Below are 12,704 nucleotides of genomic sequence, written 5' to 3'. Positions count from 1 at the left end.
GGATGGAAATCCCGGACGCCCGTTTGCGTAGCGGGAAGCTGCACGCCTGCTCCTCCTGCCCACGGGGGAAGGCTGAAGTACCGGCAAGGGAGGACGCCGCTGCCGGGAAGGGGCCGGTGGGAGAGGCGAGGTTTGCTCCGGGGAGCCGATCCGCAGGGCGGGCTGACTGCTCCCGTCCTGGGGTCGCTGCTCGCACAGTTTGGGGGTACAGCGTGTGTCCGGAATTAAAAAAACAAGAACGATTTTTGGGGCCCCGGGAGCTTTCCTTGGTGGTGGGCTGGCGCAAACAGGCAGCGCAGCCTGTGGGATTCCTCCAAGGTCCCCCGTGAGCCTGGGTGCAAAGGGGGCTCAAGCTGGAAGGCAGAGCCCTGGGGGTCCAGGCGCCCTTTCCCAGCGCTGCCCCCTCCTCCCCTCCCGCTCTGCCCTTCTCTCCTTCGCCGGTGGATGTCAGGCAGGGGCCGCCTGCCACCATTTTAGCCGTGCTATCGCCTGCCGAGGCTGTAACCGAAGCTGGGGGATGCCGGAGGACGCGACTGCCTTCCCGGCAGAGCCGAGCCGGCCCGGGGCGGGAGCCTCAGGGCTCCGCCGGTTCCTCCCGCTCCATCCCCGCTGCTGCCGGCACGGGAGGCGGCGGTGCCCCTCACCCCCCCCCCCCCCCCAGCCCCGCCGGGGAGGGCTTCCTGTCCCCCGCCTTCCCCTGGCCGCCTGCCCGCCTCTCTCCCTCCCTCCTTCCCTCCCTCCCTCCCTCCCACCGCCCGGCGGGGCCGGCCGAGCCGAGCCGAGGGGAGGGGGCTGCGGGCGCTTCCTGCCGCCGCCCCCGCCGGGGCAGAGCGGAGCGGGGCGGGGAGCTCAGCCCAGCCCGGCCCAGCCGAGCGGCGCTTCCCCGGGGCGAGCGAAACTTCCCGGGGGGCTGCGAGAATATCTAGCCATCTATCTATCTATCTATTTATTTAGTCTTCTTTTTTTTTTAATTTATTTTAAATTTTTTTAGGCACTTTTCGGTAGGGACCCCGCGGCGGAACCGCCCTCGCCGAGCCTGCGGCGGGCGGGAGGGGCCGGTGCCCGCAGCGCCGCCGGTCCCCGGGGATGGGCTCCGGTAGGGCGCCCGCCGCCTAGCCCGGCACGGCCCGGCTCGGCACGGCCCGGCACGGCACGGCCCGCCGGGGGCAGCGGGGCCGCCCCGCGCAGCATGGCCGCGGAGCTCAGCGCCGAGGAGGAGCAGGTAGGTCCCCGCCGGGCTCCCCGTCCCCGCGGCCGGGCTGCGCCGCTCCCCGGGCTGGGCTGGGCTGGGCAGGGCAGGAGCCCCTGCCTTGCCTCCCCCCCCCCCTTTTTTTTTTTCTCGCTACCCCCGTTTGCAGCGTTGTTTTTTCCCAGCGGGGCGATTCTCCCCAAGAAAAGCCTTCTCTGCAAACCCCCCCCCCTCCCCGCATCTGGGCAGCCCCCCCATCCGCACAGCCCCCCCCCCCCCCCATCATCTGCAAAGCCCCCCCCACCCACGCAGCCCCCCACGCCCACGGAGCTGGCCGTACAGCGTGCACCCCAAAGGCCTTCGCAGGGCCCGTGCCGTGGGGTGCTGCGGCGTGGGGCTGGGGTCCTGCACCTCCAAACCGGCGCGTCCCCCCCGGGTCCCGGCGGCCTCTCCACGCAGGCCTTTCCCCCCCGTGGGCAGGCTGGCGTGGGGATGCGTGTGCACGCGCTTCCCACGCCCCAGGCCTCCCGTGACGTCCCGGCTTCCTCCGCCGTCCTTGCGTCACCGCGGGAGGATGTTGCTCGACTCGGGGAGCGGGGCCGATAACCCAGCCGGGGCACGTCGGATGGCGAGAGCGACCTTTGCCTCTCCTCTTCTTCGTCCTCGTCCCCGGGGATGGTGCATCCGCACCCGGAGCCGTGTCCGCCGGGGATGCGGAGCCCGGGAACCGGGGCCGGACGCGCTGCCGGAGGCTGCCTCGGAGCCAGGATTCCCAGCGCCCTGCGGCGATGCTCGGGCTGGCCGAGGGTATGGCGTCGCATCCGCTGCCTTGCCGGCCTCGAGGGCTGCAACGCCAAGGCGAAAGGGACCGGATGGTCAGTTTTCTGTTTGTTTGTTTGGTTTTTTTTTTTAAAACATTGGGTTTAAGAGGGCTGGTAGGGAGACCTTGGGCTCCCAAAACCTCTGTGTTCCCGCAGGGAGTGTTTGCCCGGAGCTGGAGGAGTCCGTCCCGCAGCCCGCGCTGGTGCTCGGGAAATGCGGCGCTCCCAGGCTTTCTCCTCCACCGCTCCTCCCTCTTATCAGCGCCGCTCCTGGGAGCGGTACTGCTATCTCCAGGGTAATAAAATCTCCAGGAGCAGGGGGGTGTTCGTGCCCTGTGTCCCTGCTCCCTCTGGTTTGCGTTTGCCCTGCGTGGCAGAGGGAGCAAAGCTTTCCAGCAGAGAAGGTTTTAGAAGCCCCTGCTCCGGCGGGGAGGCTTGGTTTGCAAGCGAGAGCCGGAATACCGCGAGAGGGATCCGAGATGTTCGGTTTGTGCGGGAATATCGGATGGAGAAGATGAAGGGATATTTGCAATAATGGCTCCAGGTTTAGATCAGCAGGTTGGGGGGGGAAGGCTGCCCTTGGTGCTGCCCTCGATGGCTCGGACGCCAAAACAGTGGAAGTTTCTCTCTTTTTAAGTGCTGGTTGGGGCTGGGATGTCCCCTTCCTGCCCCCCCCTTCGTCCTCCTCGGGACCGTCAGGATTTCCTCCACTCTCCCCCGTTACCGACAGCAAGGCTGGGGGTGGAATTCACCCCTCTCCTCTCCCTGCCAGCCTCGAGACCTCTCCTGCTCCGTAGGATCTCCGCACTTCCCTCCCCAGCTTGTCCCAGAGGGATCAGAGGAACCAAACCGATTTTCCTCGGGGCTTTTCAGCCCAGCCACAGGACTTATTCCCCCCCCCGACGCAGGGCCGAAGGAGGAGGCTGGGTTCGCCGCCCAGGGGCGAAGGGCTTGAAGAGCCCTCCTGTTCCTGCGGCGGTGGCTTTGTCACCACCCTGCCCTGGCGCAGTGAAGCGAGGACTTCGATGACGCCAGCTCTCCAAAGACCAGCATTGTTCAAAACGCCCTGCCGCGGACCATTTCGCTGCCGTCGCTTGCAGAAATGGTTTTGGTTTTTTTTTTTTTTCCCACCTAAACCTTTCCTCCCCGGCTACCAGGAGCGATGTTTGCGTGGCTCTGGGTCACGGGCTTCGTTTCCAGCGCGTGGGGTCATCCCTGGCACGCTCGCCTCAATACCTGTATAAATCCGTATGGGATCGGGGCCAGAAATGGCGATGAGACCCAGCGGAGCGTGCGCGGGGGGCAGAGCTACGGCTGGTAGTGATGCTCAGAGGGTAACTCCCGGCTCGCCTGCTGTTGAATGTCACTGCTGGTAAGTCTGGGATTTCGTTTTGCTCCTGGAGGAAGCAGGAGAAAGCTGGAATTCACGGCCGAGCCGCCCTGCAAAGCCAGCGCTTGTTCTCGTGGCTCTTCCTCCTTGCAAAAATAACCCAGCGTGCCTCGTGGTGGGTGCTGGAAATGGGATCGCCTGAAGCGTGATGGGTTAGATGTTGAGGAAGGAGACCTGAACCACGCGTTGCATCCTCTCCCTGCTGCCACTGTGCCCCTCGGGGCGTCCTTCCCGTCATCTCGGGGCGTCCTTCCCACCTCAAGTCGCTGCGTCGGCCCTGGTCTCCGTCCCATCCTGCACGTGCCGGGGAAGGAGCATCTCTGCTCTTCCTTTGGGTCTGCATCTCCAGCCGGGCCCCAGGGGACTCCCCGGCGGCGGTGGGGTACAGCCGGTGAGGTTCCCCGTCTTATTGCCCAGCAAAACTGCTCCGCAGCCTCTGGATGCCTCTTAGAGCAATATAACCCGAATATTAGAGCTAGAGAGCGAGCGAGCAATATAACGCAAGAGTCAGGGCTTTGAGTTTTGCCGTGCTGGCAGCATTTGCTTAGCTCCTGGCTAGGATGTAGTTCTGCATGCGTGCACGTGGATGTGTGTGCTGGCTTAAGGCTGAGGACGGTTTCTGTGTTGCCCCGTTTCTTTTCCCACCCCTCTCCAACAGAGGAGAAAGCGTTAGAGATTTGGGCCACGAAAGAGTCGCTTTTGTTTTAGCAAAGCGGAGGCTGTTGGGACCTGAAGCCGTGGGGATAAAGGCGTCCCGTAAGCACAGAGCCCAGGAAAAGCTCCCGCCGGCTGCTGGGAACGCCGGGCGGGGGGGGGGATGTAACGCCCTGCCTCCTTTGCCCCCCCACCCCGTTTGCTCGCTCCCCTCCAGTTCCTTGACGGGGGTGGGGGGACACACATGCGGCTGCCTCTGTGCCGGGAGGGCTCGCGATGCTTAAAGGGGATTTTTGTGAGGGTTTGGAGCTGGGCTATTGAAATCCCCTTTCACGTTCCTCCCGGGGCTGTTGGCGGCAGATCCAGCCCGATTCCGCGAGTTCCTTCCCGACTGCCGCTCGCCTGGGACTGCCGTACTGAGTTAGGGAGCTTCTGGCTGCGGTGTGCTGGGGGTCTGGGCTGGTCCTTAGCGGCTTCCAGCAGCCGGCTGGGCCGGTAACCCTTCCAAAAACGCCTGCTGTGATGCCAGGCAGGGTGCGGAGAGACCCTTCGGATGAGCCGGGCTCCTTTGGCTCATCCCAGGAGAGGGGCTCGCTGCCCCCGCCGAGCCTCGTGCCGCCGATAAACCCCGGCCCTTCGCTTCCTCCCGTCGGAAGTCATTAACGCCGACGAGCTTTTCTGGCTGAATAGCTCCCAGTAACTCCGTGCCGCCGCCTGACATCCAACACCGCCGCCTGCCCGTGCTCCCTGCCCCAGGAGCCAGCCTTCAGCGCCGTCTGTCCCTCTTCCTCCTCCTCGCGCTGTCATCTCCATCCTCTGCTCTTGCCAGGATAAAAACTCCTCCGTTTCGGGGTGCGGGGCGTTTTGGGGACCCCTTTCCTCCTCCTCCTCCCGGTGGGAGGCTGGGCCGTGCTGTCCCGTCTCCCTCGGGGCTCCTGTACGGGACAGGGGGTCGGTATGCCGCAGAAAGCAAAGCTGCTTGCGTTCAGAAACCCCGAGCCCACCTCGCAAACGCAGCTTGTAAAAATAATACATTTTGGGGTAATTTTGCTCGCTTTCGGGTCTTTAAGCCCGCGCGAGGTTACGGGTTGGGGTTTGCGACTCCGCTCCATCAGCGCTGGGGTTGGCAAAGTTTCTTTCTCGGTTTCTCGTGCTTTTGGGTGTGTGCGGTGGCGGTGCTTTGGGAGGGGAGCGTGCTCGTACGGGATGGCCCCGGCGTGTTACGGGCCCGTGGGCTGCGGGGAGCAGCGGGAGCATCCTGGGACCCTCCTGGACCGAACCCTTCTCGTCCGGTCTTCTGTGGCCGTGCGAAACTGGCCGTACCGGGTGAGCCGGTCCCTGCCCTGTAGCACGTCGAGGCGTCAGCCCTCGGTGCCGGTCTTGCTCGTTACCCCCGTTCACGCGGCGAGTTTGCTGCTCTGCGGCAGAGCTGCAGCCCCGGGAGAGCGCTGCCGGCTTCCCGCTGCACCCGAGCTGCTGCGTCTGAACGGGAGTTTGCCACCTGTAAAATCCTCCTTTCGCTCCTCTTCTCCCTTCCACGAGGCTCCCCCAGCCCCAAGGCTGTTTTTCCCTCCATCCCTCGCTCCCTTCCCCACGCTGGCGTTGCCTCCGTCTCCATCCCCGCTGCCCTTACCCCCTTTGCCGGTACGTGCTCCCCGCAGAGCGGCTGCTGGGTTTGCCGAGCCGCGCTCAGTCCCCGCTCCCCCACCGAGGACCGTGCAGCTCCCACGGTGGCCGAAGATGCTCCTTGGGCACTGCTCCTCCTCCTCCTCCTCTTCCTCCCATCTCACCGCGCGCCCCTCGTCCCTCCCGCAGGCGACCAAGCAGTTCCTGGAGGAGATCAACAAGTGGACGGGTCAGTACAATGTGTCTCCGCTCTCCTGGAATGTGGCCGTCAAGTTCCTCATGGCCCGCAAGTTCGACGTCCTGCGGGCCATCGAGCTCTTTCACTCCTACCGGGTAAGCGAGCGGGGCCGGGTGTTTGTGTCCCCCTCCCCAGCCGAGGGCTTCCCGCTCTGTGGGAGATCTCTGAACCCAAGGACGACCCTCCCCCTGCTTTTTTTTCTTTTTTTTTTTTTTTTCTCTTTTTCCCTCTCCCTTATGAGGGTGTTTTTTTTTTTATTTATCCGGCTGAAAAATCCTTTTTCAGCCAAGGCGAGTCACCATGGAGATCTCACCGACCCCAATCCCCTCCCCTCCGCTGGGAGCAGCGTGCGTGCTCGTCCACGTGCCCTCCCGGCTGCTGCCCGCAGAGGATCTCCCCATATATAAAGGATATATATATGTATATACACACACATATATACCTTTCCCACCCCCGTTTTGCAAAGCCGCTCCTCCCCGCGCTGGGGGTCGCGGTGCTGCAGGCGGTTGCGATGCTCTGCTGGAACGAGGGGGTCGCGGAGCGGGAGGTTTCCTCGGAGGGCAGGGGTGCCCCACGGGGACGTGACGGCGGGTGGAGGGTTGGGGTGGCCGTGCCGGCCGTCACGCCGGCTCCCTGCCCGCAGGAGACGCGGTTGAAGGAAGGCATCGTGAAGCTGAAACCGCACGAGGAACCGTTGCGCTCGGAGCTGCTCAGCGGCAAGTTCACCATTCTGGTAGGTTGGGGTGTCCCTTTCCACACACACACCCCCCACCCCCCCCAAATTACCGCGCGGGCGTCCTGGGGTGCCGCTGTGGGAACCTGACCTTGTTTCCTCGCCAGAGCGTGCGGGACCCCTCGGGAGCCTCCATTGCCCTCTTCACGGCCAAGCTGCACCACCCCAGCAAGAGCGTGCAGCACGTGGTGCTCCAGGCGCTCTTCTACCTGCTGGACCGAGCGGTGGAGAGGTGAGCCGGGGTCCCGTGTCTCACGGCGGCAGGGCTCCGGGGCACCCAGGCATCCCCGCGGAGAAACAAAAATCCCCCCCCCCCCCGAGCACCAAACCGGGCTCTTTGCAGCCTCTCCCTGCCCACATCCAGGTTTGGGTTTAGCAAAGCCCCCGATTTCTGCAGGCTTTGGCCGGGGAGGAGGCAGCCCCGCCGCCGGCGAGGCGTAACGTGAGCCCTTGCCGAAAACATAAAGCTGAGACGTCCCGTTCGTCCTGCCGGGCTCTTTCTGGTTTTGAACTTACCCGTCACGGGCGATGCAGCTGAGCCAGGCTTAAGACATGAGCCAGGCTTAACTAAGGGTTATAGGATGAAGTGGTGGAGCAGCTGGGGAATGCAGAAGCGAGCTTTGGCTCTGCGAGTCCTTCTGGAAGCACAGAAGGGGATTTTTTGGGGTCGGGAAGCTGGAGATGAGGTTAGCGCGGGGCAGATCCGCTCGGGCGGGAGCCGCGCGGTTGGATGTTGCGAGGTCGACGTTGCTCTTTTCCCCCCTCTCAGCTTCGAAACCCAGAGGAACGGGCTGGTGTTCATCTACGACATGGCGGGCTCACAGTACACCAACTTTGAGCTGGACCTCAGCAAGAAGATCCTCAACCTGCTGAAGGTAACAGCCGGGGGTCACCGGGGGTGTCCGGCGATGTCACGCGAGCCACTCGCTCACCCAGTACGGGAAGTCCTGCGGTTTTGGCATAAATTTTCATGCCGGACCGTGGTGCCCACGTCTCGGGCGAGCGAGGAGCGCCGGCTCCGGCCCCGTAGGACCTCAGGAAGGCGTTGGGAGCTTGCCAGGCTGGACCCGGCCGGGGCCGCGGTGTCCCGCGGGTGGGAGGGGATCAGCTGTCCCCGTGCCGCATTCCTCTCGCAGCTGCTGGCAGCGCTTTTTGGGAAAACAGATGCAAATTATTTTTTAATCGTGTTGGCATTTCGTGCCTCCTCCCTTCTCCGGAGGAAAAAAAAAAAAAAAAAAAAAAAAGAAATAATGGTAAATATTGGCTGGGGCGTGTTCTCTGCACAAATCCCAGTGCCCAGGCTTTGCCTCTCCCCCGCCGAGCCGAACCCTCTGCCTACCCTCATTCCAAGGAAATAATTTGTTTCCTTATCGGAACGTCAAAAAACCAAGCCGCGGGGCCGTCGGCTCTGTGCACGCTTCGGAGGCGGCGTTGCCACCTCGGGGGGGGTCCCTTTGCTGGCTGTCACCTCTGCTGGGACCGTGTCTCCCGTGGATCTGACACCCCCCCCCCCGCCCCCTCTCCTGCCCGCAGGGTGCTTTCCCGGCTCGGCTGAAGAAGGTTTTCATCGTGGGAGCGCCCATGTGGTTTCGCGTCCCTTATTCCATCATCAGCCTGCTGCTGAAGGAGAAGCTGCGGGAGCGGGTGAGTGTGGGTGGCCCCGTGTCCCGTCCTGTCCCCCCACCCCAGCCCCAGCACGGGACCCTCGGTGGGGAGGGTTGAGGCTGTTTTCCCTTTGGGATAGGATGGTGGAAGCTGCTGAGCCCAAATCCGTGGGAAACAGAGGTTTTCTCAGCCCGTTTCCTTGGGCTCGAGGCGTTTCGGTATTTTCAGTAAATATCTGGCACCCCTTTTGAAATCGCCTTCGATTTCTTCCTCTGCCGCCGGCAGCAGCAAGTGGAGGCGATGGGAAATGATTAAAAGGAAAAGGAAACCTCCGCTGAGCACGCAGGAGAAAAGGGAAACTTGAATACCTGCGCTCAGGCCCTACCAGGCCAAAAATACCCCCAAAAAAATCCCCTGGGTGTCAGCGGCGCTGCCGATAGAGCCCGTTTCCAGCCCCGCTTTGCCCGTTTGCGTTTGGGAGGAGCTCGGAGCCGCTTGCAAATTCGGTGCTGGGTGTCGGTGGGGGTTACGTGGGGGGGGGACACCCCCTGCCCCACCGCTGACGTTCCCCTGGGTGCCCTCCCGGGGCCGGGGAGGAAGAGGGAAGACCCCGATGCTGTTGGCAGCAGGGGGGGGAAACTCCCTGTCCCCATCCCCAACAAACCTTCTCCATCCTTCTGGGAGTGACCCCCGCTCCTCCTCTTCCTCGCGCAGGTGCAGATGGTGAAGATGTCGGAGCTGAAGGAGCACCTGCCCCGCGAGTGTCTCCCCGAGTACCTCGGGGGGTCCCTCAAACTGGATCCTCTGAGCTGGAACTGCCGGTTCCTGCCCCAGCAGAACGGGCACCCCGACCCCCTGGACGAGCTCATCCTGGTGCCGCTGGTGGCCCCCAAAGATAACGGCTCCGTCCATGTCCCCGGACCCAAGTCCGTCACCCTCCAGGAGCTGCTGGATCACGTCAGCCACAAGCAGAAACGGGGCATCTATGAAGAGTACGAAGATATTCGGCGGAGGAGCCCGGCCGGCACCTTCGTCTGCTCCTTGTGAGTCGGGGCGGGGGGCGGGAAGGATCCGGGTGCGAGTCAGCGTGGGGGTCCCCTCTCTCGCTCCAAAAAAGCTGGGTGCCCCCCTCCCCACGCTGCTGCCGGACCTGTGACGCGGACCCCCAGCCTAGTGATGCCGCCAGCCCCCCTCTGCGGCTCCCGCAGCCCCCCCCGCCCCGGGGGAAGGAGGGTGCCACGAAGGGGACGGAGGACGAGGAGCTGGCCGGGACTTCTCTTCCCGAGGCTGTGGCCAGGTGATGGCAGCAGAGCCCAGGCTACAGGCACCGAGGGAGGGATGCCGCCTTTTCCATCCCGCCCGGAAAACATCCTTGCTTCCTTCTCTCCTGCCTCCCAGGGCACCCTACAACCAGGAGAAGAACCGCTACGGGGACGTGCCCTGCCTGGACCAAACCCGCGTCAAGCTGGCGAAGCCGTACAGCCGCCCGGAGGTGAGCCAGCCTGGGGGTGAAACTCTGGGCCCCGGCCGCGGGGGTCCGGAGGGGTCACGCTCTGCGTGCTTTTCTCCCCCCCCCAGCTGACCGACTACATCAACGCCAGCTTCATGGACGGCTACAAGCAGAGGAACGCTTACATCGGGACTCAGGGTACGGCCTGAGCCGCCCAGGGGTGGTTTTGCTCCTGATACGTGCGTGGGCTTCGCCTTCCTGCTCAGCACCAGCCGCCGCCTGCGCTGGGAGGGGGGATGTCCCGGGAGGAGGGCGCTGCCCGGCGAGTCCCCTTCCTCTCTGGGTGCATTTGTTCCCCTCCCGGTCCCCAGGCTCTGTCATCCTTCAGCCTCATCCCACAGATGGGGTCCTGGGCTCTTCCTCCCCCTCTTCCTCCTCTTCCACCCCCCTAAACCCAGCGCCTGGCTTTGCCTCCTCTGCCCCGGGATGAAGCAGCAGAGAAGGGGAGGTCGGTGCCGGGCCGTAGGGATTCGGTGCCGGGCCGTAGGGATTCGGTGCTGGGGCGGGGGGCAGCTCCAGGCAGGGCTGGCGGATCCACACCGGGGTCGGTCCCCGCGGGAAGGGGCTGTGCTCTCCCCGGGGAGGCTGCGGGGTGAAGGGGCTTGCCCAAACCCGTGGGGTTCCTCCGGGCTGACGCGCGGGCTGTCCCCGCAGGGCCTCTGGAAAACACCTACGGTGACTTCTGGCGCATGGTGTGGGAGCAAAACGTCCTGGTGATCGTGATGACGACCCGGTGAGTGCCCGCGGCAGGGGCGCAGGCCGGTTTTTTTCTTTGCAAAACGAGCGGCTTTGCTGTCGGATGAGCAACGCTGTGCTCCTGCAGCGACCCTGCAGCCGGAGCCCCCCGGGGTGGGGACACCACGTCGGGGATCCCCACGGGACCGAGGCCGGGGGCTGGGGGCATGGGACACCTCCCTAGCAGGGCAAGGAGGACATCACCCGCTTGTCCTTCTCCTGCTCCCAGGCTGGAGGAGGGTGGCAGGAGAAAGTGTGGCCAGTACTGGCCCCTGGAGAAGGATTTCCAGGTGTGCTTCGGGGCCCTGACCATCACCAACCTGGGCGTGGAGAACCTCAACCATTACAAGAAAACCATCCTGGAGATCCACAGCTCGGAGGTACGTGGCCGCAGCTGCCAGGCGGGGGGACGGCACGGGGGTGCCGAAGGTCTGGGGGGTAGAGGAGGGGGAGAGGGGCTAACACCACCCCCCCCCGCTTTCCGCCAGACCAGGGAGCGGCGGCTGGTGTCCCACTTCCAGTACCTGAGCTGGCCGGATTACGGCGTCCCCTCCTCCGCGGCCACGCTCATCGACTTCTTGGGGGCCGTGAAGCAGCAGCAGAGGGTGGCGGTCAGCTCCCTGGGACCTCGCTTCAAGGGTCACCCCGGGGGACCCCCGATCGTGGTGCACTGCAGCGCCGGCATCGGCAGGACAGGTAATGGGCAAGTCCAGCCTCCCCCGGGACGTTTTCCATCCCGTGGCGCGTTTGCAAGCTGGTTGACCCGGGACGCGCGTCCCCAGGAGTCCCAGCAGCCGTCGGAGCGGGGGGAAATCTCTGCCCCGCTTCTCCCAGGGCGGGAGGTTGGGGCTCAGGACCACCACCGCCCTGCTCCGCTTGTCACAAGGAGCATTCCTGGCTCTTCAGCGGCTGATGCCGTCCCCATCGTTGTCCCCAGGTACCTTCTGCGCGCTGGACATCTGCCTGTCCCAGCTGCAGGACGTGGGCACGCTGAACATCTACCAGACGGTGCTGCGCATGCGGACCCAGCGCGCCTTCAGCATCCAGACCCCCGAGCAGTATTACTTCTGTTACACCGCCGTCCTCGAGCACGCCCAGCGCGAGGGGCTGCTGCTCGCCAACCACAGCCGCGCCGGCCAGGAGAAGAGCTCGCCGGGACACTGAGACCCGCCGCCTCCCTGCGGGACAACCCCCCCCACTACATACACACCCCACCCCCCAGACACCCTTTTCCCATCCTCCCGGGATTGCCGGAGCCGATTCGGCGCCCGTCGGGATTCGTCGTGGTGACGGTGCCGGAGCACGGAGGCGGCTGCCCGTCCCTCGGCTGTTAGCACCGCTGCGGAACTGTGCCTTATTCAAACCAAACGGGGGCTGCCGCTCGCCGCGGGGGGCGGAGGACGGTGCGGGAAGAGGCTCTCGCTCCTCTCCGCAGTGTTTCGGTTCGGGGGGGGGTTTGGTTGGTTGGGGAGGTGCTTTTTCTTCTCTTTGAGGGTTTTTTTTTTATTTTATTTTATTTTATTATTTTGTTGTTGTTGTTGTTGGGACCATCGAAAATATATCTAGGGAAGGGGCTTTGTAAAGCCCTTGGAAACATATTTCCAGTCCTGCCCCGGCCTGGGGCTTAGGACAAGGTGTCTACTTCAGTCTTACCTGCCACTAAGTCTGTGTGTCTGTATGTATATGTGTATATAATACATCCTCGCTGTGCCCTATCCCGGCTATTACATAGATACGTATCTAGAAGCAGCTCCTGGGGGTCCCTTGCGCGGCTAGGCGAGCCCGCAGCCCCGACATCCGTGGGGATGGCGAAGGACCCCTCGGAGAAGTTTCTCTCTAGAAACATCTTCTCCGTGGCTGATAGTTCCGTTACGCTTTAGGGAGCAAATCTTCCCGGCTGTGGGGATGGGCTTAGGTGTGAAAAAGGGGCTGCCGGTGGTGAAGGGACACGGCTGCTCTTCGTGCAGCCGCTGAGGATGGGGCTGGCCCCGCTGTGCCGAGGGGGTTGCCTGTCCTTGGGAGCTGGGCTAGGAGAGAAACGGAAGGGGCTACCACAGGCAGCTGCCTCCGACGAGGAGCAGCAGGTCCCTGCGGCAAGGAAGGGTCCTTCCCAGCGGTCCCCGACTTCACGCAGCGCCGGGAGCTCGGTGCCTCCGTCGGCCGCGCGTGCGGGGAGCCTGGTGGGAGAAGGAGCGTGGAGGCA

General features: G+C 64.0%; 1 protein-coding gene across 3 annotated transcripts; it reads left to right on the top strand.

The window, feature by feature from the left end:
- The first annotated feature begins 792 nt into the window (after positions 1-792).
- Positions 793-12,216, top strand: PTPN9 (protein tyrosine phosphatase non-receptor type 9). Of its 3 annotated transcripts, XM_075764153.1 has the most exons (14): positions 1,731-2,064; positions 2,167-2,306; positions 5,870-6,013; positions 6,562-6,651; positions 6,759-6,883; positions 7,421-7,526; positions 8,185-8,295; positions 8,971-9,299; positions 9,655-9,748; positions 9,835-9,904; positions 10,421-10,499; positions 10,731-10,881; positions 10,990-11,197; positions 11,439-12,216. In XM_075764153.1, the coding sequence occupies exons 1-14, from the start codon at positions 1,764-1,766 to the stop codon at positions 11,663-11,665; spliced, it is 2,175 nt and encodes a 724-aa protein (XP_075620268.1). In that variant the 5' UTR covers positions 1,731-1,763; the 3' UTR covers positions 11,666-12,216. The 3 variants fall into 3 exon arrangements, with proteins under 3 accessions (XP_075620269.1, XP_075620268.1, XP_075620270.1); XM_075764154.1 differs by lacking the exons at positions 1,731-2,064; positions 2,167-2,306 and adding an exon at positions 793-1,222; XM_075764155.1 differs by lacking the exon at positions 2,167-2,306 and having other exon boundaries at positions 1,984-2,064.
- Positions 12,217-12,704: the final 488 nt, after the last annotated feature.

Source organism: Balearica regulorum, chromosome 12, assembly GCF_011004875.1.
Source record: "Balearica regulorum gibbericeps isolate bBalReg1 chromosome 12, bBalReg1.pri, whole genome shotgun sequence".
Taxonomy (NCBI): domain Eukaryota; kingdom Metazoa; phylum Chordata; class Aves; order Gruiformes; family Gruidae; genus Balearica; species Balearica regulorum.
The sequence above is the reverse complement of the archived record's forward strand: the minus strand, read 5'-3'. Positions and strand labels throughout refer to the sequence as shown.